Here is a 25,462-nt window from a genome sequence, read left to right on the forward strand (position 1 = left end):
AGCACCAACAGATTTGAGGTGAGATGTCAGGTGACCACTGGCATGGATGGGCAGCTGCCATGAATATTCTGAGATGTTGGCCACCCAAGGATTACCTAGAAGAAAAAAGGAGGAGGCAGATTCGAATAGTCTCTGCGGGGGAGTTCCCTGTGTCACTAGCTGTTAGCAGTGCATGTCAGAGTTTCAAAGGGTGCACGACCTGCCAAAAGGTGAATCTTAAAGAATGATGGTTGGGGTTGGAGAGATGGCTCAGTGGTTAAGAGCACTGGCTGTTGTTCCAGAGGACCCAGGTTTAGTTCCTGGCTCCCACGTAGTGCCTCATAACTATCAATTCTAGTTCCGGGAGATCTGAGACCTTCTGCTGGACTTCAGGACACCAGGTGTCCACTTGCTGCACATGTATAATGCAGGCCAAACACTCACACGTACGTAAGATAAAATAAAAAATAAAATATTAAAAAAAATTGATGGTGGCAGCTGTGCAGGACCTGATTGGGCAAGAGTTCATGATTTGTTAATAGGAAAATGCAGTGAAGATTCGGGTCCTTCATACAAGCCAAGAAGGCCCCTCTTTAGCTCTGAAGGCTTTGCTGGCTTTACCTCCTAGATGATATCCACTAGGCTTCCTTCTCTGCAGTTAGAGTAGTTCCTCATTCTGCCTTCCCTCTGACACATAAGTCAGGAAGGCCTCTTATCTGTAGGCAGTGTCTGTCTCTGGTCTCAGTTGAGAAAGCACAAGGCAAGGCTTGAGAAGGGATACAATGTTTCTCTAAAACGCGTGGCCCTTCCTCAGCTCTGGACTGGCTCCCACTTGGCCACAAGGGGGTGCTGGGTTCAAGTAGGTCTTGGTGGCACACATGTGGCATGCTGGCAGCAGAGCCTTGGGGTTGGGTATGGCCCCACCCCTTGTTCAGGACCTTTGCTCCCAGCCCTCACTGCTCTGGCCTTAGTTGCCACGGCAACCTTTAGTTTGTATAAACAGAGTCGTCCTCGTGCTGTCCAGGTAACTGACACCTAAGTGTCTCCCCAGGGATAGGCTGGAATTTCGAGCGTCCTTCCCCTAGACTTACCTCAGGGAAGGCCAAAGGAGGTTGAATCATTGCATTTTGGCTCTTTACCTTTTTTGGTCTTGTCCTGCTGCTGCCCCTCACCCAACCTGTGTCCTCCTAGAGTTGGGAAGGTCTGGAGAGAAGGGCTGGGACTCACTTGGGGAGGGGCATTAGCATAGGTAGTGCGGGTGTGGGGAGGGGTTGGCTTTTGCCCTGCTACCCAGAGATTTAGCTGCCATCCCTCTGGAGAGAGACAGCCATTGATCATTTCTTTCCTATTCTCCACATTCTTGGATCCAGATTGAGGGCGAGAAGGTGGGGAGGGAAGCGGAGAACAGGACCTGTCTGGGTGGAACTGGCTCGCACACCCGCTCTGCTGAGCAGAACATGGCAGAGTCCTGAGGAAGGTGCTAGGGTTTGCAGTGGGAGAGCTGTGGGCACAGAACCTCAGACCCCACTCGAAGCCTGACCGCTACTCAAGGCGTGAATTGTTTCTCAAAGTCCTGGGTTCCTTACAGGAAAATAAATATAATAATACTGAACTTCCAAGGTCATGGTGAGGATCTGGTGGGACAAATAAAGAAAAATGTCCACAGTCCACGCATGGACTGGAGATACACTCAGGGTGCTTAGCTATGCCTACAGAGAGAAAAGTCCAGTCCAGGGATTCGACAGAGGCCTATTGGGAGGGTCTCAGGAGGCTTCTCTCTGGATGCTGGGGGGAGGGGCTGCCATATTGTGTTCATTCAGCAAATGTTTGCTGAATGTTGGGTGTGTGTAGCTGGCAGGGAGGGTCAGCCTTCAGCAGCAGGTGCAGGTGGCCAAGAAGCACTGGATGAGGGAGGGCACAGCCCTGGGAGGCGGGCTCAGCGTGGCAGCCAGTGCCAGGTGGGCAAGACTCAGCCTCAGGGGACAGATGAGAGCTATGACCTTTATTCAGAAGGTGATGGGAAGCTGGGGCTTGGGAATGGCAGGATCAAAGCAGTGTTTGTAGAAGATTGGCCTGCCTGCTTGCTGGCAGAGAACTGCTCGGATCGAGTGGGGGAGGAGACAGGAACATTTCCTTACCTGGCAAGGGAAACTGTGCTTGCCAGAGGTCAGTGACGTCATCGATACCGCCTGTAGAGGGGCTGATTTGCAAGTCTCCCTGACGGGTCTCACTTGCCTGTGAGGAGGGAGGGGAGCTTGGCAGGGGGCTGGGGAATTTCTCAGGGACACCAGGAACCAGAGAACGAACAGAGCCTTCTTTTTCTCCCCTGTCCCTTTCCAGGTTTGCTTAGGGTGGAGGCGTGACAGGGGGCACAGGCCTGGCAGTAGGCTGTCCCTTTGTTTCTCAACCCTGCTCTGGTCTCCTAAGTTGGATCTTAGGTTTTGAAACTCACAGAAAGAGAAACTGTTAATAACTGGTTGTCAACTTGAGATCTCAGAACAAGAGGGGAAACTGAGGGAGAGTGCTGTGCCTTGCTTTCCTGGGAGGGGAATTTTTGGCTTAGGGCTGGCTGGTAAGACTCTAGGCCCCTAGCCTTCATGAGAATCAATCACCTGGCCCACCTCTTCACCCAGATGTGCAGAGAGGCAGATCCCCTCTGCTCCCATTTCATTTCAGAATGACTACACATCCGGGAGTGAGTCAGGTGTGCCTCAGGACCCAGCCTTCGGTCTGACTCAGCCTGAGCTCTTGGGACCTCGGGAGAGCCTGAGAGATAAGGTTTATGGCTCTGGCTTGGCTAAGGCCCTGCGTACAGGCCACCCAGCTGCATTCCACTGGCGAGCTAGGGGGATGGCTCACTCAGACTTCCTTCCCCAGGAATTCAGACTGTCTGTCAGTCCTGTTTGCTTCTGGAGGTCACAGTTGCTCGCTCAGGCCCTGTCCTGTGGACGCTGTTTAGCCCACTATGTGATTGGCTGCTGGGCACCCGATCCTGACAAGACTCTCTCCTTCCTTTCCCCATCACTCCTCTCAGTTCTGATATCTCTTTATATATAGAGAGGGGGGGAGAGAGGAGGGGAAGGGAGAAGGGGGAAGGAGAGAGGGAGAGAGGGGGAGGGGGGAGGGCAAGATGGAGAGGGAGAGAGGGGGAGATCATATTCATTGATTGATTTTCGGTTAGAAAGGCCTTTCTTCATTCTAGCCTTTTGCTCCTTTTTGATGCTTAGTAGGAGGAAGCTACTGTCAGGCTACACAGGCTGTCAGTGTGCTGAGAAAGCATGCTGAGGCAGAGTAGCCTGGATCTTCTTAGGTGAGGGAGGAGACAGGAGAGGTTGTTTCTTTTTTGAAACAGGGTTGTTTTCTCTGTGTAGAACTAGTTCTGTAGACCAGGCTGGCCTCAAACTTAGTGATCTGCCTGTCTATGCCTCTGCCTCCCAAATGCTGGGACTAAAGGTGTGCAGCACCCGCCCCCCCAACTGAGGAAATCTTTTAATTGTGTACATTGTTTTACACAAGAGAGAACATAGGCAACAGGCCCAAGTCAAAGCTGGAGCCTTTTTCATGCTGTAGATCAGAGAAGAAGTCGCTCGTTCAAGAAACTCAGCAACTCAGAGACTCACCAGCACAGGGACTCAGCTTATTCTGTTCCCAAGTGGAATTTTCCTGCTAGTTTACATTGTACTAGATTAAGACAAAACAAAAAATTTACTGAATTTTGTTTAAAACAAAATACCCCCCCCCCGGTGTTTTTTTTTTTTTTAGACAGTCTCACTTTGAAGCCCTGGCTAGCCTGACATTCTATATACACCAGGCTACCCTGTGCCTCCCCAATGTTGAGATTAAAGGCATATTCCACCACCCTGGCATTCTATTTTAATTAATTAATTAATTAATTAATTAAATTAGTGAATTGTGTGCACATGCCGACACCATGGTGTGCTGGTGAAGGACTAAGGACAACTTGGGAAACAACTTTTTTTCCTACTCTTTGGGTCTCAGGGATCAAAGTCAGGTCTTCAGGCTCTGTGGCAATGCCTTTATTATCTGCTGAGTCATCCTCCTGACCGGAATTCTGTTTAATTTGAGTCATAACCCCCCAAAACAAATGGATTTTAACTACAAATCCTAGTGTTCTTTGGAAGTATGTGGTGGGTGGATTTGCAGGAGTGAGAGGAAGAGAAGGAAGGTTGGAGATGAGCGGGAAAGGTAGCTTGTCTATGTTTAGGGCTCCCCCTGGCCCCCAGACTCTGGACAGCACCTCCCTTATCAGAGAGGCTGGTGGTCAGAGTCTGGGTGCTGACAGAACCAGAGGAGAGGGAACCCAACTGTGGTGTTGGAGCCAGAGAGAGAGCTGCGGTCTGCCCAGGTGTAGTGTGCTCTGTGGCCTCAGGGAATGTCCCCAGTGTCTGCTCTTCCACATCTTTGTCTGTGAAAACAGCGTTTGCACAGTCCTCCTGGATTTAGCTGAGAGGTTTTAATGGTTTATAAAGCAGGCATGGTGTGGGGGAGTACCTGGGGCAGAGGAGACAGGGCCCAGTTCTGGCATTCACTGGCTTCTAAATTTAAACCTCCAGGCTTGGGTTCATTCGCTCCAAAATGCAGGTTCTACTTATCTCTCATCTACTGTATGGACCGAGTGCTGCCTTAAAGGAACCCAGGCCATGGCGTCCCAGGACGTGTGCATACCCCATGTCCAACCCTGTGATGTCCTGTGGGAGCCAAGGCTACACAGTAGAGGATCCAAGCTGAAGGGCCAGGGGGAGTGCATGTTGGAGGCTTCCTGGAGGAGGCTGTAGACAAGGCGAAGCTAGAGGAATGGGGTGGGGGATGGGGTCTTAGAACTGCAGAGGTGGAATGTTCGTGAGAAGCTGAGAGTCAAAAGGGACAGGCTCAGGCCACGGGGGAGTAGGGAATGACTGTCATGGACAACACAGGTGCCACGGGCCCACGGGTCTGTGAAGATGTCTAGGAAATCAGGGGAGGTGCAGTTGGAGGCTTCGGAGTGAGGAACCCTGGTCTGGAAGTTGAGAGTCCCCTCCCCTCTCCTGTTGGGGCTGTCCCTATGCTTTCTGGGTTCCTGAAGCTGGCTTTCTGTCACCAGTCACTTTTGGTATTCTTTAGCTGTCACCTGGGAAACCAGGGCAAGCTAGGTGGGTGATACCTTGGGGACTGGCTGGCAAAGTTCTGTCAGGAACGCAGAAACTGCTTAGTGACTTGTGTTGCTGTGGGAACGTACCTAACAAGTCCCAGAGGCTAAACTGGCTTTGGCTGGCCCTAAGCCAGTCCAATCTCACTGTCTAAGTCAACAGATTTTTCTCTAAGACCTATGAATGGGTCACTGTGCGAGGATTTAGTTATCTCAGCTCATAGAGACCAGGGAATGTGCACCATAGGTGTGTTAAAGGGTAGTGTGGAGCAGGGCAGGGCTTTCTTTAGCTAAGTTGCTCTGTCTCTCTGTCTGTCTCTGTCTCTCTGTCTGTCTCTGTCTGTCTGTCTGTCTCTTCTCTCTCTTTCCTTACTTCTTTCCTTCCTCCCCCCAGGTAGAAATGAAACCCACCTTCACCCTAGAAAGAACCCTACTACTGGGCTGTGTTCCTAGTCCTATCTGTCTGGTTTTCCCTCATGGTAGAGAAGGCCAAGTCAGTCGTTAGATCCATTCAACCAGCATGTTCCAGAGTACAGTGAGATGATTTTCTAATGCAAAATGTATGCAGTTTGCAAGGTAGTCAAGGTTTCTGTCCCACATAGCATCCACAGCACTGGTCCTTTACTCCTGTTGGAGTTCTTCAGTGGGAATACTTTAGTGACTGTGTGACTCTGTGTGGCTTTGGATTTGAGAACATTTTCTTTGTGTTATTGATGAGCATTGCTTTGTTCTACTATTGCTTTATTTGTTTGTTTGTTTGTTTGGTTGGTTGGTTTTTTGAGACAGGGTTTCTCTGTGTAGCCCTAGCAGTCCTGGAACTCACTCTGAAAACCAGGCTGGCCTCAAACTCAGAAATCCACCTGCCTCTGCCTCCCAAGTACTGGGATTAAAGGCGTGCGCCACCACCCCACAGCTTGACTATTGCTTCTTTTAATTGGACAACTTTCCTAAATGGAACCACTGTAGGAAGCACAGAGGCTCTGGAAGTGGCCTGGGCCTGGGCCCCAAGCTCTGACTGCATTACTCGGGCAGGAGGAATTTTGAACTTTACTGTTCGCATTTGCAAGTGGGAATGCTGCCTTTCCCACTGGCTATTTTAGGATCATAAGTAACATATGATCCTAGAAAAAAAAAGGACACCTTGACACTTAGAAGGAGCCAAACAAATGAGAGTCAACATCACGGATCTCCTGCCCCCCTCAGAACTGCCCTCACCGGTGACTGGCAGGGACCGGGTCATGGGCAGGGCACCATTTGCATGGCCTGCTCCCTAAGAACTGGATTTGCAAGCACCTGCTTTGCATGGAGGCCTACTTTTGCCTGTTATCTCTTTGTTGCAACCCTGCAGAATCTCTCTGTCTGTCTCCTTCTCTGTCTCTGTCTCTGTCTCTCTCTCATCCCAATTGCCTGAGCAAACTCTCTTCTTCAATCACCTCCTGTTGCCCATCAGGTGCTGCAGAGAAGACACTCGTCTGTCCCAAGGAGCCTGTTACACCCAGAGGCGCTAACAGTCAATCTAAGGTGAACTGAAGCTCATGACTGTGTTCCTGCCCTTTGTTCTTATCTTCTCTCTGAAGGATGGACAGACATATGTACTTTTCCAGTTGTCGAAAGGGGATCTTAGAGAGGCTAAGTAACTAGCTTGCCCACATGAGAAACTTCTCATTGCACCTGTCCTACTATGCAGTGGGACTAGAACTTTTGAGAAAAAGCAGAGACACTCCCCTAAGTATGAGAGGCCACTCCCCTGTCTCAGCTGTGTGAACTTGGGTGCACAGTATCCTAGCAGCTCTTTTTTGCTGTTCCACTTCTTCAGGCCAGTTGTGGAAATTAGGTAAGAGCAGAAAACCTAGGGACCTAGCTCCGCAGTAGAGCAAGCTGTTCAGCATGTCCCAAGTCCAGGGGTTGATGCCTAGCTCCTTCCCTGCCCCCACCCCCAAAGAAAATGTCACTGTTTTCCAGTGTAGTATGATCAGCAGAAGAGAAAATAGGTCACCAGGTCACCATCATTGGCCTTTGCTAACTACCTTTTTGGATTTGGTTTTTCTGACACAGGGTTTCTCTGTGTAGTCCTGGCTGTCCTGGAACTCACTCTGTAGACCAGGCTGGCCTCGAACTCAGAAATCTGCCTGCCTCTGCCTCCCAGAGTGCTGGGATTACAGGCGTGCACCACCACCGCCCAGGTCCCTTTGCTAACAACTGATACTCTGGCCTTACACACACACAGACACACACAGACACAGACACACAGACACAGACACACACACACACACACGCACACGCACACGCACCCCCCCCCCCCAGCTGCTCCATTCTTCCCTAGGAATTTTGTGCTTTCCTAGTGAGTGGCTTTTTACATTTCCAGATCTTTTTCATCCACCTTACTTTTGGGTTTCTGTTTTGTTGTTGTTGTTGTTGTTTGTTTTTTAAAGACAGCATCTCAGCACAGCTCTGGCTGTCCTGGGGTACGCTGTGGGGAGCAGACAGCTTCAAACTCACAGAGATCTTCCTGCCTCTGCTGCTGTTCTGGGATTAAAGGTATGCGCTGACACGTGCTTCTGGTTTGTCGTTTGTTTTTTGTTGTTGTTGTGTTTGTATGGGGTTGGGATTGAACCTAGAACTTCACAATGGACGACAGGTACTCTACCTCCAGCCTTTACACCTTATTTTTCTAGTGTGGGTATCCCCACACTAGTGTGCCTGTATCCCCAGAACTTGGAGAGGAAGCTGAGGCAGGAGCATTGCTACGTGTGGAAGGCCAGTCTGGACTACAGAGCAAGTTCCAAGGCAGCCTGGGTTACAGAGTCTGACTCAGCCATCCTACCGGGCCCTTATTATTTATTATTTTTCTAAATTCAGCTTCCCCACAAGTTTCATGGCACATGTCTTAATCCTGTATTTATCTGACATCAATGTTTTGTTGGCAAGACACCGGAGGCCGGCTCACTGTGTGCTGATATATCTTCACGAGCCTGTAGTCTTCTGGGGTTCCAGGTCTTTACTTGTGTACAGTAGGGTTCGTGGCTGTAAGGAATGTCTGTTGTTTTTTGTGTGCAGGCATCTCCCCATTCTCTTTTTGGTGAGGTTGTCTTCCCTCCTGGCATGAGTCTGGGTGGGCCTGACCCTCCCCGCTTTCCCACAGGCTCAGCTTGGGTTCTTTCTTGCTCAAATGATAGCATTTTATTATTCTTCTGACCAAAGGCTTGGTTCAGAAATAGGCTTGTGATCTGTCAGCTGAAGGAGCGTCGCCCTTGGAACCTCAGCCGGACGCATCCGGAAATAAGCAGTCGAGTGGTGATGTCCATCCTTGTCACATCTTGGAGACAGCTGCTGAGGAGGAGGAAGAGTACAAACCAAGTGCAGTTTCCCAACTGAGAAAGCAAATAAATGACCTTTTATGCTGAAGCCGGGTAGACCAGGTATTAGTCATTTGCTGTCAAGAGCCTCGTGCTGTAGTCTGTGTTTGTGTGTTGGACATGTGTGGTATGTGTGCCTGTGCACATGCGTGTGTATGCACACGTGACAGGTACAGGAAGGCAGCGTCTATGAGTCTGACATGGTGGGTGTCAGGGAGGCACGAAAAGATGGCAGCTGCACTTAAACTCACACGCACTGCGGGATGTGAGCATGCCAAGGGGTTGTGCTGCTTGGAATGTACGCGGGGCCACACGTATGAGAGAGGACAGAGCACTCATGTAAGTGTGTGAGTGCACGTGTGTGCTGTGTGCATGGGGAGGGGCAAGGGAGGGGCTCTGAGGACAAGTTGAGGTTGTGTCACAGGAGAGTGTGTCACCTTGAGTTGCTCTTCTGAGAGAGAACCTGAGGTCCTGCTGAGATCTGCATTCAAATGCACCTGTGTCTCCCACAGCACCAGCAGGGCTGCCAGGATGGCTCAGCTGGGAAAATCCTGGGTGGCACAAGCCTGGCCACCTCAGTCCCATCTCCAGAAGCCACTTGAAAGTGAAAAGAGAGGAGATTCCACACTGACCATCACACACATGTTCAGTCGTTTATGCACAAGCCTCAGCTTGACCTCACAGTCCCTCTGTTTCACACACACACACTCACACTCACACACACAGACACAACTCACACATACACACACTCACACACTCACATACAGTCACATACACACAGATACACACACTCACACACATTCATAATACACTCACACACATATTCACACATACTTTCACATGTACACTCACACTCACATACACTCACATGCATACTCACACATACATATACATTCACACTCACACACACTCACGTTCACAAACACATACATATTTACACACAGACACACACACTCATTCACATTCACACACACTCACATACACTCACACTCACACCAACACAGACACATACTTGTACACACTCACATACACACACACAACTAATACTATTACAATTAAAAAATACATCCTGTCTATTTTCAGATCCATCCAACTAAAATCCTCAGTGCTTTCCAATGACCAAAGCCAAATTCCTTAGATAATCGAACTCTATGTAGACTCATAAAACTTTGGTTGATGTTGGTGAAGCTGGAGCTATCAGAGGTGGTTTAGACACACCCCTGAGTATCAGAGGAGGAAGCTGACAGGTGAGAGAGGTTGGAGCACTAAAAGATTTCCCCAGAACAGAGGCATTACTCCCTCAAGTCAACGGGGACTGTGGGTAGGGCTGGCCTTGGGGCACTCCCTTCTGAGGAACCTCCCTCTGCCCTTCCTCTCCAAGGCTGCAGTTGCTTTTATGGCTGGTGATCTACTAAAGCTCCTGAGATATCTGGGTGTCTGTGGTCTCCAGGTCTGATCTGCTTCCAAGGCAGCCTTGGCTGGGGCTGTCTCTTTGCTGTCTATGCCTCACTACATCAATCAGAGAGATCTTCCAAGCCAGAGCCTCCTGGCCAGGGCTGTGCTGAGTGGGCTTTATCTGTGTAGACAGTGGCCATCCAGCCCTCTGTACATCCAAAGCCCCTGTCTTCTTACCCCTACTCTCAAACCTCTCTGTTCTCCATCCTGCCTTTCACAAACAGCCATTTTACATGGGGGACAACTGGTGATGGCCTTGGCCATGGTGGGCTGAGACACTGAGGCTAACACACCCCCCAAAGGCCACCCTGCCATTGTCTTTTCAGGGTTCTGGTCTCTGAGGCTTCTCCCTATGTCGCTGATCCTGTGTACCCAGAAAACAAAAAAGGACACTCTCTTCATCTGAGGGACAGGTCATTGATTCAGAGCTACCAATATAGTCCAGGCTAATCCTGAACTTGCTGTGTTGCTTAAGATGAACATTGGATCCTCTTGTATCTACCTCCTGAGATAGAGGATTATGGGTGGGCACCACCATGCTTACTTTATGTGGTATTGGGGGTGAAACTTCTGTGCATGCTGGGCAGGCACTCTATCTACTGAACAGCCCTGGGCCCAAGAGCCCCTTTCTTGGGTAGCTCAAAACACCCAGAGCCAGAAGCATTTGTACCTGACTTGTTAGCTTCCTGGGGTACACTGGTAAGTTATTGCAAAGTTAGACATTCAGAGATTCTTAGTCAGCCCCCACGAAGCACAGGCTTTTAGGGGTAGATGACTGGAAGATGTTTTCTCCCACTTCAAAAGATTCCCTTTTAAAGGCAGGCTCTAGAATGTTCTCAGAGATGAGGGAAGGTAGGAGGGGCCAAGTTTTCATTGTAGCCCTGGTGGGCTTCAGTCGGCAGCCGTGTGGAGGAGGAGGCTTGGCCTTCTCACTTGACCCTGGGTCCTATGACTTTCTTGGGGACTGATGACACTGTCCTTTCCATCAGCTATGCCTGGTCACAGTCTGTTCTTCTCAGACCCTGCCCTGCTGGGTGCCAGTGTCATGGCTGCTGAACTCTTGTATAACTTATCTTGTTCTTCATCACCCTATGGGAAGCATGTCCTAGCTCCAAGCAGGAAGACAGAACCACAAGGCTGCTGATTTGGGTATGTTTCCTTATGTTTATTTATTTGTGTATGTGTGTGTGCTCACGCATACGATGCCTCACTGTGCCTGCGAAGGTCAGAGGACAGCTTATGGGAGTCAGCTTTCTGGCTCCTCCTGTTTTATAGAGTTCGTATGAAAAGTCAGCAATATTTATAACATTATAAGGCATTTACAATATGTGTAAGGCATCTTCTGGTGCTGTATGTACTAGAATGAACAACCCCTGACTTGGAAGCTTGCTTCTCTTTGGGGTAGACAGTCCATTTCCTGTTCTGAGGTTTTAATTATCAGAGCCATGACTTACGATGAAGAAAAGAAGAAAAAATAATCATCACTGGAGCCTGGTGATACACATCTGCAGTTCCTCGCATCTGTCTGGCAGGCTGGGGACGATGATAAGCTGAAGTGACCTGGACCACACGGTGAGCTTAACCTGCACGGGCAACCTGGCCTGTCTCAAAACACCGGGAAATGCAGAGAAGGCTGGGGAAATAGCTAGCTCTGTGGCAGGTCACTGGCGGCCTGGGTTTGTTAGGCACAGACGGTGAACAATTTTGCCTGGAGGCGCACAGCACAGAACCAACAATCAACTTAATTACTCTTTCTGTGGCTTACCAGATGGCGGTCCCCCGTCTGTGGCTTCCTATTTAAACTCTTTAACTGTGTACCCCCAGCTGCGTAAATGCCGCACTGCTGCTCTCAATATTTAAAACTGCTCTGTTGTTCAAAGTGATTTTGGTACTAAAGGACATCAGTCCCCACGCCCCTCGGCCCCTCGTTCCTAGCCCAGGGTCTGGTGTACAAATTCACTGCTCCTTTTTTGGGGCTCGTTTATGCTCTGCACCTCCCTCTCTCTTCCCCTCGGAGACAGGGTCTCTTGTTCTCAGGTTGGCCTAAAACTCAAAATGTAGCTGAGGAGGACCCTGGACTTTTCTGCTCCTTCTGCCCCAACCTCCCAAGTGCCAGAATTATAGGCGTGGACCACCACGCCCAGTTTATGTGGTCCTGGCACCAAATCCAGGTTTTGCGGCATGCGAGGCAAACAATTGAGCTAGGTCCTTAGCCACTAATCTCCCCCCTCTCCATGATTGTATTTTTAAAATTACTTTTATTTACTTGTGTATGTGTGTGCAGTGACAGGAGAGGGATGGGTCTTAACATGGGAGACCTCCTTGCCCCCCTGGTTCTCCGGGAAAGACATGTTAGGGCTAAGCTGCCTGTGCAGGGCTCCTTCACCTCGCCACAAGCGTGTATGCCCCCTTTTGATAAACAGAGTTTTGTGACCGCAGTGACTGGAGACAGCCTTACAAGGAGTTATACCTGTGGCTGCCCTGGTTTGGTTCTTTCTCTTCTGACCACTTGGCCCTAGTCCCTGGGGCCTTTCCCTTTTACCTCTGTCCTGGGGAAGTTCCAGGCAGAAGCCATCCGTCAGAGCAGTTTGGCCTTCTCTTGCTGAGCAGAGGCCATATTGGGAGGGGCTGGTTGGGGGTCTCTGGACAGTAACAGAGAGTTGACAAATCATAAGCCTTGGGTTGAGTGTGGGGCTGCTGCACTGGCCTGCACAGCCCAGGGGTCTCACCTTGACTGCCCCCTTACCCAAACCTTAAGAGACACTCCTGGGACCAAGGAACCAGGTGGCTGGGGTGGAGGAAGCCAAGATTTCAGGAAGGGTGCTGGATGACTAGCTTTTTACAAGTCCTAAATCAGTCCTTCCCTTCAGGTCCCTCTAAAAATGGTGTGGTGTGGGGGAAGGGAGGGAAGGGAGAGTTGGCTGTCCCTCCCCAGGGCTGCCTTACCTGTCTGACCAGCTGCTCCTTTTCTCCTTCCGCTTTCTCTCCCTGGCTTGGGGCCAGCCACGGTTCCCTCCCTTTGGTTTGCTGGAAAAAGGTCTCCAGTCTTGCTGGGTGTGGGCCCGTGTTAGAGAGGAGGTGGTGAACACACGCCCCAATCGGCTTTCACCTTAAAATGGAGTGTGGATTCAGGGGATGTGAGAGGGCCTGGTGTAAATAGGATTTCCCTTTTCCTAACATGCCAGAAGCCCAAGGCTGGGGACTGAGGGCTGGGCTCCTGGCAAGGGATAGGCAAGGAAGGAATATGATCACTGCGTACCCTTTGGGATTTCTAGGTTGGTCTTTCTGGAAGTGACCTCAGACAGACAGACAGACAAACAGACAGACAGACACACAGACACAGACAGACACACACACACACACATACACACACAGAGAGAGGTGCTATGGAGGGAACTTGTCTGTGTATCTCTAGGAGTGACTTCTGGGTCTCTGTCCCTTTTGGTGGGGACCTATATGTGCCCATCCTGGGTCTCTTTGCCTGTATATGCCCGTTCTTCTGGAGTCCTGAGTGTTTCTCCTAGAGAAGGGAAGGAATCCATAGACAGTTCTCTCAGTAGGTGCCTACTCTTTTCCTGGGCTGTAGGATGGTGTCTGCTAGCTGCCCTATCCCGAGGGGATTTAGTTTCCTTAACTGAGATCCTCCTAATACCCACATCACACCCCGAAGTGCCTTCCAGAGAGCCCAGCCCATCAGGTAATTTAATTGCGGGTGGAATCTTTGCCTTGGGGACCCAAACCTCTTGCCTTCTACCCACAGCCTGCCCCGCCCAGGCCTGGAGGGCCTCACTCAGCTCTCCAGTTTCCAGCCTCCCACAGGTGCAGCCTGTGCCACAGCTTGCTCTCCTGACTCACTCTGATAATGGGATAATGAGTTCAGAGAGACAGGTGCAGGGAGAGGGTACTGTCCCCATCACATCTGGCCAGCTTGGGTCCGGGGGCAGAGGAGGAGGGTCCAGGTGGCTGGAGAATGACTCACCAGCGGGGCCATCCTGTTCCCAGGCACCATGACTCACCACACTGGAAGCCTTGGGACGGTGTCTCCAAAGAAGCCATTGCAACGATTGTGCCCCCCCCCCCCACTCTACCTCTCTTCTCTGGGGTGCTCCCTTTCTGCCTTGGCCTCTGTTCCTTATTCTTTGCAATTCCTTGAGGCCTCAGGTGCTCTGCCTGGCCTGGGGAATTCTCTGGTCTTGGTAGGAAAGGAGAATACTGGGCCGTGTCCAGAAAGAAGAGCTGTGTTTGTGTTCTCTTTCCCTTGCACCCAGAGAGAAGACAGCTAGAAGCATGTGTTCATTCATTCCTCAAATATCTCCTCACCCCCCTTTGCCAGCCTGTGGGTGCGGGTTGCTGCACAGGGAGCAGGGTGGGGTGGTGGTGTCAGCTGTAACCTGGCCAGACAAGGCAAACAGGGGCTTGGGAATGGAAGGGCCCTGCTGGCCATCCTGGCCAGTCCCACCTAAGCGAGATCTCTTGGAGGTGTTAGGAGAGACCAGCCGGATGTGGTGGGGCACACCCTCAATCCCAGTGCTAGGTGGTAAAGGTGGGGCTCCAGGGATTGCGACCTGCTGGTGGAGAATCTACCGCATGTCTGTAATGTGACCCCTGAGGAAGGGTCCTTCTGACCTTCCTTGAGTTTCAACTTCTGGTGAGTTCTAGTAACCTGTTTGACTTGAGACCCTGTGTGTGTGTGTGTGTGTGTGTGTTTAAACTGAAATGCCTGGGAACCCTCTCTGCCCAGACCTCCCAGAGCAGCTCTCACAGGAGGGCAGGAGATAAGACAGCTTAGATCTCTGTGCTGGCAGATCCCAGGTTCACTTCCTGCCTTCACAGGGCTCAGTTTGCTCTCTCCTGGATTTTTAGGGTGGGGTTGGAGAGGGATCCCGCTGGGAGCAGCTCTCTACTGCCCTCACCTGAGTCCTGTCTGGAGGTTGCAGATGTTGAGTTAGGCCCTGCCCTCTAGGGTCTAGCCACTCAGGTGAGCCGCCCTTTTCCCTCCCCTGGGGCTGGCCTCTTCTGTTATAAAGGGCCTTCGCTGGGCGCTGTCCCACTGTCTAGAAGCAGCCGCTCAGCTCGCTCTCGAACCTCTGTCTTCAGCTCACTGCCTTCACTCCGGACTTCACCATGTCCATCAGGGTGACTCAGAAATCCTACAAGATGTCCACCTCCGGTCCCCGGGCCTTCAGCAGCCGCTCGTTCACGAGTGGACCCGGTACCCGCATCAGCTCTTCCAGCTTTTCCCGGGTGGGCAGCAGCAGCAGCAGCTTCCGGGGGAGCCTGGGCAGCAGCGTGGGTCTGGGCGGCTTTGGCGGGGCTGGTGTCGGGGGCATCACAGCGGTCACGGTGAACCAGAGCCTGCTGAGTCCCTTGAAGCTGGAGGTGGACCCCAACATCCAGGCTGTGCGCACTCAGGAGAAGGAGCAGATTAAATCCCTGAACAACAAGTTCGCCTCCTTCATTGACAAGGTGAGCGCCCTTTCTTCCCGACTAACTGTCCTGCGCTCTTTCCTCTGCCGTCACAGAGATGCGTACATCTCTGGCCCCCCATGAGCTCCTGTTGGGACCCACCCATTCTGGTCACACTCTCTTCTACTTCTCCCATAAACTTTGGTTTGGGACGAGGGGGTCTAAAGTGCGTGTGACTAAATCCTGGGGCACCTCCACATCCACTGGCGGGCCTGGTCCCTTCCCTGTCGCTTTGTTCTCTGGTGGCAGGGACACCACCCCCCACTCCCGCCCCCGAACTGCCCTAAGGTTTCCTCATGCATTGAGGTACCCTATGCATTTTTCTATCTTCCTGTTAAATAATGGAGGGTTGTGTTAGATTTTAGAAGGTTTCAGGTGTCTTGACTGAACCCGACAAACGCAGATGGAAATCTTTGGTGCCCCAGGCCAGAGAGTGGGGGGTCCAGGCTGAGTCACTGCTCGGCCCCTGCCCTGCTCCAGTGTGGGCGGGGCCGCTACAGAGCCTGGGCGGAGGTCTTGGGTCTGCCCTTCCACCAGGAGGAGCTCCGGCGTTGGGGTGGCGGGAGGGGGAGTCGCGAGGCTCCGCCTCGGGAAGGCCCGTGAGGGATTCAAAGTCTGCGGGCGTTGGACACTCCGCTCCTGTTTCACGACCTGTTTTAACCGGAGTTTATGGCCTCATATAGCGTCGGCCTGCCCACGCCCCTCTGCGAGCTTGGCCCTTGTACCCCTTTCACGCTTTCTACCGTGGCTCCGCCCCAAATGCCTGGTTCCTTTGCAAGCGGAAAGCCAGGCCAGGTTTTGCAGGCCTGTGGCTCAGCGGCCTTCGTGGCCCCCGGACGATTGGCCCTCTCTGCTGACTGGCTCCTGAGAAGGCGGTGTGGGAAGGGGAGGAGGGAAAACACGGGGCTGAGCCGGTGGAATCGGACGCCCCGGGAGCGTCTGCCTCTTCTTCACCAGGGCTTACTAGTTCCAAGGACCCCTAGCTTCTCACTGAGTCCTGATAGAGAGCAGTTGGCACAGATGGGGTTTGTGTCTTGTGGTTACAGGGTCCCGCAATTTCCTCCCATGGGCCATCTTGTCAAATTGGACTTCCTCGTCTGTAAAATGGACTCGACAGGCCCCCAGATCAGTTTCTAGGCCTATTCAGCCCAAAGTGGGACGAGCTTTAGCAACACCTGGCCCGAATTCAGCATTCCATTAGGATGAAATGCTGGAATTACTTGGGTTATTTGTTTTAAAATTTTAAAAAAGGTGTTTTTTTTTTTTTTTTTTTTTTTTAACTTTTAGTAATTACGGGGAAGAAAGCATTTATAGGTCGTGGGAAAGTAATCCGATTGTTCCCTCAGGATGTCATCTTTCTAGTTTCCCCACTTTAAAAAGTTAGAGCTCTGGCCTGAGAACACAAAGTGCATTTCGCTCCTATGGAGCAGTTGGCTATTATTCTTACAAAAGACCTTGCCCTGTACCAGTCTGGGATTGCATGCGCTAAGATGTGTGTGTGTGGGGGGGGGGTGGGATTGGTTGTGGACACGTGGGCAAGAGGGTGGTGGGACTCCCAAGGCTGAGGGGTCTCCAAGGCTGCTCCAGCAGGGGGGCACGGATGGAAGAAGACATTCCTGCCTGCTCTCTAGCCTCATTGTCGGCTAAAAGTGGGCCCTCTGTGGAGAAGGGACTCCCAAGAGCCCTACCTCAGCTTTCTGGAGGCATTTGCAGGGTTGGGGAGACCCAGACCAAGTTACACAGCTCAGGGTAGCAGTAGTGTTGCTGTAGACACCCCAGCAAGCATTCCAGGATGCAGGGAGAGAGGCCCTTTACTCAAGATCCCTTCAAATGATCGCTGATAGCTGACAGAAGCCATTCTCAATCCTACATACAAGGTAACGAGGAGACATTTTGAAAACGAGGCTGTGGGGGCTGGAGAGATGGCTCAGTGGCTTAGAACACTGACTGCTCTTACAGAGGTCCTGAGTTCAAATCCCAGCAACCACATGGTGGCTCACAGCCATCCGTAATGAGATCTGACGCCCTCTTCTGGTGTGTCTGAAGACAGCTACATATAACAATAAAATCTTTGAGCCAGAGTGAGCAGAGGTCCTGGGTTCAATTCCCAGCAACACATGATGGCTCACAATCATCCACACAGCTTACAGTGTACTCATATACATAAAATAAATAAATAAATCTTAAAGGAAAAAGAAAATGAGCCTGTGATGTATCATCTATGCAAATAAAAGCCCCTCCACAGCTGAGGCTTCCCCCTCTCCTGTTCCAAGTGCTGGAGGAACATGGCTCCCGATGCTGCCACCCGATGCTGTGCAATTTCCCCAGGTCATATGTGACCACGGGAGGAGACCGTGATTTTTTTTTTTTATCCCTTCCTCCAGATCCTGACCCTAGCCTGATGTGGATTTTTTTTTCTGTGCCCTCCCTCCCCGTGCAGGTGCGCTTCCTGGAGCAGCAGAACAAGATGCTGGAGACCAAATGGAGCCTGCTGCAGCAGCAGAAGACGTCGAGGAGTAACATGGACAACATGTTCGAGAGCTACATCAACAACCTCCGCCGGCAGCTGGAAGCCCTGGGCCAGGAGAAGCTGAAGCTGGAGGCGGAGCTCGGCAACATGCAGGGCCTGGTGGAGGACTTCAAGAATAAGTGAGCCCCTCCCTGAATAAAGCCCTCTTACTTACGCCGTCACCTCGCTTTGGGGGGCAGAGGTCTACGTTCTTGTGACCCTCTGCATATGGGCAGTTTGGTCCTCTGGCCATGTGGTCAGTTTTGCTTCAGCTTCAGGACTGTCTAGCCCAGGGCAACACATTTCCTGGCTAGATAGTGTACCTAAGCTGGGCATGGTACCCAGTTATTTGTAATATTTTACTCAGGGGACAGAGGCGGGAGGCTTACACAAACGCAGCCTAATTTCAAAGTGAGTTCTAGGCCAGCCAGAGCTACATAGTAAGATTGATTTATTATTTATTTATTCTGCATTTAGGTGAGAGAGAGAGAGAGAGAGAGAGAGAGAGGCAGCTAGCAGTCCTCACTTTTACTCTAACAGCTACGATCTGGCTAGCTGTCCAGAGAGTGCTCGGAGGTCTTATGACAGGCTCCGTGCTGCTAACTCTCTCAGCAAGCCGTCTAATGTGTATTTGGAGAGTGCCTTCCTGCTCCAGGCTTCCTCCCCCCCCCCCCACTATAAGGTTGGGTGGGGGTTGGGAAAAGGGTATGGAGGGCAGAAGGACCAGCCTTGCATGCCCTCCATCTCTGAACTGAGATATTCATCCCCCCATCAGAGAGCAAGGCGGGGTAGGAGTGTCTGTGTCTCTGTGCATACACGTGTGGCATCTACAGAGCCTTGGGCCCCACCCAGGGCAGCTCAGCTTCACCTTCACCCACTGACCCCCGGGTCTTTTCTTACCAGGTATGAGGATGAGATCAACAAGCGTACAGAGATGGAGAATGATTTTGTCCTCATCAAGAAGGTGAGGGTCTGGGGGCAGGGCTACAGAGATGGCACAGAGGTTAAGAGGATTTGCCTTTCCTCCAGAGGACCTGAGTTCAGTTCCTTCTATTACCCAAATTAAATGGCTCACAGCTGCCTGTAACTACAGCTCCTGGGGATCTGATGCCTTGGGCCTCTGAGGGCACCTGAACTTTTGTGTGCATAACCACATGCTGAAACACACACACATTGTTAAACATGGTAAAAATTAATTAAAAAAAAAAGAGAGAGAAGAAGGGGCTCAGCGGTTAAGAGCACTGGTTCCTCTTCAGAGGATTCGGGTTCGAGTCCCAGCACCCACATGGCAGCTCACAGCTGTCTGTAGCTCCAGTCCCAGAGGCTCTACATCCTCATGTAGACACGCATGCAGGCTGACTGCCAGTGCATGTGTGATGATGATGTTGATGATGACGATGACCATGATGATAACAATAATGATAATAATAACAACAACAACAATAATAATAATACATGCATGGCTGGGATCCAGGGGCATAGAAAGAGGCTGAGTTGGAGGATCAGCAAGTGGGCAGATGTTGGGGAGCCCCTGAGCACTGAACTCCTCGCCTTACCCTCAGGATGTGGATGAAGCGTACATGAACAAGGTGGAACTCGAGTCCCGCCTGGAAGGGCTGACCGATGAGATCAACTTCCTCCGGCAGATCCACGAAGAGGTACGTTCTCAGGGGCTGGAGTGGACTGGCCGTCCAGCCTGTCAGTGTCCTGCTCAGGCGCCCAGCCAACAGGTGGTCTTCCAGCACGCCAATCAGCGAGGGCCCTCTGTTCAGTAACCATAGGGAGCGGTTAAAATTGTCGTAGAGTCTCCGCCCCCTACTTGAGATGGGGAAATGGGCTGAGGAGTGAATTAACCCATCCCAGGTCCGAGTGGGAACCCAGAGAGTGGGAACCCAGCTTAACTTCCGCTCCCGGTGTCCTCAACGCCTCTCCCCTGGTCTCTGAGCTGTTTTGACGCGCCCCTTCCCCTTGGCTGTTTACCTATTTCAGGTTTCTCTCCATGCCTCCCTTCATGGCTCAGGGTTTTGACCCTAACCCCAACCCCGAGTCTTCCTTTAACTGTAAATTTGATGTCTTCAAACCCTGGCTCTCACTCGCTCCTCTGTCACATTGCAAAGGGTCCTGTGGGCAGGGACAGAGCCTTACCACCTGCCTCTGCCCTACAGGAGATCCGCGAGTTGCAGTCTCAGATCTCAGACACGTCTGTGGTGCTCTCCATGGACAACAGCCGTTCCCTGGATATGGACGGTATCATTGCCGAAGTTCGTGCCCAGTATGAGGACATCGCCAACCGCAGCCGGGCTGAGGCTGAAACCATGTACCAGATTAAGGTAAGGAAGCCTGGGCCTCCCTCCCTGGCCCATTCTGTGCTCTGGGTCATGAGGAGGGAACAGAGTTCCAAATTTCACTCTGCCTGCCGCCTGTGGGCTGGCCCGGGACAATGGAAGCCTGGAGTTCTGGAGAGGGGCCTTCACTGGTGTGTGCATGTGTGTGTGCACGTGCACGTGCGCGTGCCCGTTTCTGCACATATGTAGGAGCTTGGTGGGTGAGATTTCAGATAAAACCTCACTTCCCTTCTTGCCCCTGCAGTACGAGGAATTGCAGACCCTGGCTGGGAAGCACGGGGATGATCTGCGCCGCACAAAGACGGAGATCTCTGAGATGAACCGCAACATCAGCCGCCTGCAGGCAGAGATTGAAGCCCTCAAAGGCCAGGTATTGGTGGGCGTGGCTGGGACTGCAATGAAGGGGAAGCAGCTCGGTTGCTCAAGGACTTGCCTCGAATGTCCAAAGCCCAGGGTTCAGTACAACATAAAACCAGCTGTGGTAATACCCAATGGTAATTAAGGCAGTTGGTAGGTTACAAAAGGAGGGTTGTCGGTGGCGCATGCCTTTAGTCTCAGCACTTGGGAGGCAGAGGCAGGCGGGTTTCTGAGTTAGAGGTCAGAGTGAGTTCTAGGACAAACGGGGCTATTCAGAGAAACCCTGTCTTGACCCCCCCCCCCAAAAAAAACCCTCCCCCTCCCCCAAAAAAGAGAAGGCTAGCCTGGGCTATATAGTGAGATTCAGGCTAGTCTGGGCTTCAAAACAAATGACTACAAAAAGAAGCTCAATGCGGATGGGTGCTCATATGTCTTCTTCCCCACAGAGGGCAACCCTGGAGGCGGCCATTGCTGATGCGGAGCAGCGTGGGGAGATGGCCATTAAGGATGCCAACGCCAAGCTGAGTGAGCTGGAGGCTGCCCTGCAACGGGCCAAGCAGGACATGGCCCGGCAGCTCCGAGAGTACCAGGAGCTGATGAACGTCAAGCTGGCCCTAGACATCGAGATAGCCACCTACCGCAAGCTGCTGGAGGGCGAGGAGAGCAGGTGGGCTTGGATGTCTCAGAAAGCCTGGAATGAGGGGGGTGGGTGGGTGGGTGCTGTCTGGAGCCCTCCTGGGACTTGGATTCTGATGCTCTGGGACGAAAAGGGCCACAAGATGGCCCTGACACCTCACACATCTGGTTACAGGCTGGAGTCCGGGATGCAGAACATGAGTATCCATACGAAGACCACCAGTGGCTACTCAGGTGGGTGTCCTGAGCTTTGGGGCTGGAGGGCAGGGGGCCCAGGAGGTCAGGGCTTTGATAGACACCATGCTAAAGCAGTCGACAGAGACAAGGGAAGGGACTGTGTAGTGGGAAAATGATTAAAATATAATAAGTCCCTCGTGCAGCTCCCAGGCTCCCTCTCTCTCTGCCCCGCCTTCTCTTAGCTCCTCCTTCTCTCTCCCCTCCAATCACTGGCCTCTGACTTCCTCAATATGAATGGCTAGGAAATATCTTGCATCAGGGTTGGACTCCTTGTTCTTGTCGGGTTCCAGGGTGATTGGTGCTAGGCTAAGGGCCCAAATGATATGCTCAGGTCCCACACAAATGCTAGCTGTGTGCCGGACCTGTGCTAAGTTCCTTACCCGTGTCTTTTATGCCTCTTCACATTTTGCAACCTCAAAATCCCTTCCATAGAGTTTGAGAGACGGGCTCATTTGAGTGTTAGTCAGGGCCGTGCAGCTAAAAGGGGAGCCTTTTTGATGTTCAGTCTGCTTCTCCATAGAGTCGAGGAGTGGCCCAGGGTGGAATCGGTCAGGTCTAGACCAGCCTCTTCATCTGAGGTTGTCAGAGGGTGACTAGGGAGAAGGGGCTCTAAGCCTGTGCTCACGTGACTGTCTCTATCCCTCGTCCTGGACCAGGAGGACTAACCTCATCCTATGGGGGGCTCACTAGCCCTGGCTTCAACTATGGTATGAGCTCCTTCCAGCCCGGCTTTAGTTCCGTTGGGGGATCCAGCACTTTTAGCCGCAGCACCAAGGCCGTGGTTGTGAAGAAGATTGAAACCCGAGATGGGAAGCTGGTGTCCGAGTCTTCCGATGTTGTGTCCAAGTGAATGGCCACTGAAGTCGTTGCCAGCCTGAGCCCCTGCAGCTGCTCAGGGTCAGGGAACTGGAGACCTGCCTGAGGATGAGCCCTAATCCTCTGGCCAACCTTGAGAGGAATTTCCTATCTGGGATATCCCAATGGCCCCCACCCAAACCCATTCAATTGTATTTTCCAAAATAAAGCCTCAGCTGGCTCTATCAACTAGCTTTGCTGTGTATGTATTCATGTCGTTGGGAGGGGATGGGCAGGAGGCTCCTTCCTGGGATATAGGAGCTGAGTGTGCAGGGAAGTCTTTTTCCTCCAGGCTGTTCCAAGAGAATGTTGTGTTGGTAGCCAGTTCATACTCTGGCTATTGGACCGTGAGACTGGGAAACTCCACACTGATGGCAGTGTTGTAATGTTTCATCCAGCCGTCTCCTAACACTTGCCTCCCCTGCTCTTAACGGTGGGACACTTGCTTTACCAATGCATGGCCTCCCGCAGTTTACAGCAGGGTCTCAGGTATCTAGGTTCCCTCGAGCTTCACAGCACCCTTGGCAAGGAATCAGGTTTTGGGTGGTCCTATCAGAGAGAGTCCAGCATGCTGTTCCCCAGACCTCAGGCATCAAAGTGGCTGAGCGGGGCGTGGACATAAAGACTGCCCCGCTCTCCAGCTTGTCCTTGGCCAGACACACAGCTTCCTTGTGTTCAGTCTTTTCTATGTCCTCGCCAGGGACCTAGGAAGTCTGGTTTCCCACCCCTCCAGAGGTCCAGAGTCTGTTTTTAGTGATGGGGTGTGTTGGGCCTGCAATTTCTAGATGCCAGGATAGTTCACTATAGGACTTGGCACAGGTGCTTGGGTTGGCCCCGGCTCCTCACCAAACACACCCACCCACATTGCTCTTACCACTCCTGCCTCTCCCCTGTAATCTTGATAGAAAGGGTGTGTGTAGAGCCAGTGTTTGCTTGTGGAGGGTGGACTGTGTGCTTATGGGTGTGCATGGGTTCATTGAAGTGTGTGAAAAGGGTTGCCTATCTTTTGAGCAAGTGTCCCAAGGTTTAGAGCAGGGGAGAAGTGTTAGGAGACAGCTGGATGAGACATTACCAACACCATTGCCATCAGTGTGGAGTTTCCCACAATCCATTCAGTCCCAGGCTAGCTGTGCAACAGGCCTTGGCATGACTGCTGAGGCTTTCTCTATTTCAGGTTTGTTGAAAACTGATGGAGAACTGGTATAGAGGGGACAGGAAGTAGGACCAGACTGGACAGGAAGTAGGACCAGATTGGACAGGAAGTAGGACCAGACTTGACAGGAAGTAGGCACAGACTTGACAGGAAGTAGGAACAGACTTGACAGGAAGTAGAAAAAGACTGGACAGGAAGTAGGACCAGACTGGACAGGAAGTAGGAACAGACTGGATAGGAAGTAGGGATAGACTGGTACAGAAAACTCCCACTTACCTCCCAGTCCCCTGGCATCAGCCTTAGCACCTTCCTAGCTACCTGACTCTGTGGATCTGAGCTTTTAGGCTGTCATTGTCCTTCCAAACCTTCTATCATGCTCAACCAGGGCCAAGGAGCCTAAGTAAGGATCTTAAGTAAGGGACTTCAGTCATAATTGTGTTAGTCAGAGCCTGTGTGCCAACAGCCCCAGTAGGTTGGATTTGGCTGCCTATCCTTACTTATAAACCAATTAAAAAAAAACACAATAATAGTGAGAAACAGAAAAAGGACTCTTCAACATGGCCACATTGGGAAGAGAAACACAGTGATACCCTAAGTCCATTTTTAGAAACCTGGCTTGAGATTTAGGGGTTAAGTAGCACCCCAGAGCTTTGCATAGCTGGGCAGTCATGGCCAGGGAATGGTCCCGCCCACCACTGAACCATCCTTTTCTTGGCTCCAGCAGGGGGGTCCGACAACTCGTCAATCTGAACGTGAAGGCACACACACCCTTTGTGTGCTTTCAAACATTTACACTTCATCATTTGTTTATTCATCATGCGTAGATATGCATGTCAGTGTGGGGGTTAGAGAACAACCTGTAGGAATGGCTCTCATCTTCTCTCTGTGGGTTCTGAGGTGGAATTCAGGCCGGCTTGGTTGGCGTCAGGCATCTCTATCATCTGAGTTATTTCCATGGCCTTCTTACTCTTATTTATTATCATTATTGTTGTTGTTGTTATTTAATACAGAGTCGTACTATAGCCTAAACTAGCTTTGAACTCACTGGTCCACCTGCCTTAGATGGGATGGCAGGTCTACGCTAACACCCTTGGAGGTGAATGCAGTTTTATTACCATTTACAAACTCATCCAAGTGAGTCTCAGAAAACAGGAGGAGAGTTATCAGGACTGCCCTGGGCGATTGGAACATGCTGAGAGACCTCTTGCCCACTAGTGCCCCAAGTCAACATTTTCAGTTTTGCCACACCCAGTCCTTGAAGCCAGCCACCTGTCTTATCAGGTCCTGTTGCCAGGCGATGGGTGGGTTGGGAGCAGCCTCCATTCACAGTTCCTGGATGATCTCTACACTCTGGATGTTTGCTGAAGGAAAGGCAATACAGCTCCTCCATGGCAGAACCCTGGCTGCTCTCACGTGCACGCACCGTGGGGTAAGGCCATCCACTGCTCAGGAGGACCCTCTTTACCTGTCGGAATTTATGTATTCATTAATTTTTAATCTTTTTTTAAAAATTTGCTTTTATGGGTGCAGGTGTTTTGCCTGCATATATGTGCACATGTGTGTCCCTGGTGCCCATAAAGATCAGAAGACGGTGGGGCGAGAGTTTTAGAGACAGTTGTGAGTTGCCATGTGAGGGCTTACAGACAGTTTTGTAAGCTGTCGTGTGGGTGCTGGGAACTGAACCAGAGTCTTCTGGAAAGGCAGCGAATGCTAAAACATCTCTCTAGCTCCTACTTTTGATCTCCAACACCACATCAGCCAGGCAAGGCAGCGTAGGCCTGTTATCCCGGCACTCAGGAGGTAGAGGCAGGAGGGTCAGAAGTTCAAGTTTGAGGCCAGCCTGGGCTACAGGAGACTCTGTCTTGAGGGATGGATGAATAAATGAATGAAATACAGTGTTTACATAAGGGAACCTGGAAGAATAGAAGATAAAAATGTTAAAAGCCCTGAATACTTGTAGGCTCTCTG

General features: G+C 51.4%; 1 protein-coding gene and 1 long non-coding RNA gene across 2 annotated transcripts; both read left to right on the forward strand.

Moving 5' to 3' along the window:
* Positions 1-6,464: 6,464 nt before the first annotated feature.
* Positions 6,465-8,530, forward strand: LOC127667697 (uncharacterized). The gene is made up of 3 exons (XR_007973918.1): positions 6,465-6,646; positions 7,558-7,663; positions 8,327-8,530. It is a non-coding gene; the product is annotated as an uncharacterized LOC127667697 (long non-coding RNA).
* A 6,442-nt stretch (positions 8,531-14,972) lies between these two features.
* Krt8 (keratin 8) lies at positions 14,973-22,533 on the forward strand. Its single transcript, XM_052160594.1, has 9 exons — positions 14,973-15,402; positions 17,843-18,051; positions 18,815-18,875; positions 19,474-19,569; positions 20,077-20,241; positions 20,501-20,626; positions 21,060-21,280; positions 21,425-21,483; positions 22,143-22,533. The coding sequence occupies exons 1-9, from the start codon at positions 15,061-15,063 to the stop codon at positions 22,334-22,336; spliced, it is 1,473 nt and encodes a 490-aa protein (XP_052016554.1). The 5' UTR covers positions 14,973-15,060; the 3' UTR covers positions 22,337-22,533.
* The last annotated feature ends 2,929 nt before the right edge of the window (positions 22,534-25,462 follow it).

This window comes from Apodemus sylvaticus, chromosome 17, assembly GCF_947179515.1.
Source record: "Apodemus sylvaticus chromosome 17, mApoSyl1.1, whole genome shotgun sequence".
Classification (NCBI taxonomy): Eukaryota; Metazoa; Chordata; class Mammalia; order Rodentia; family Muridae; genus Apodemus; species Apodemus sylvaticus.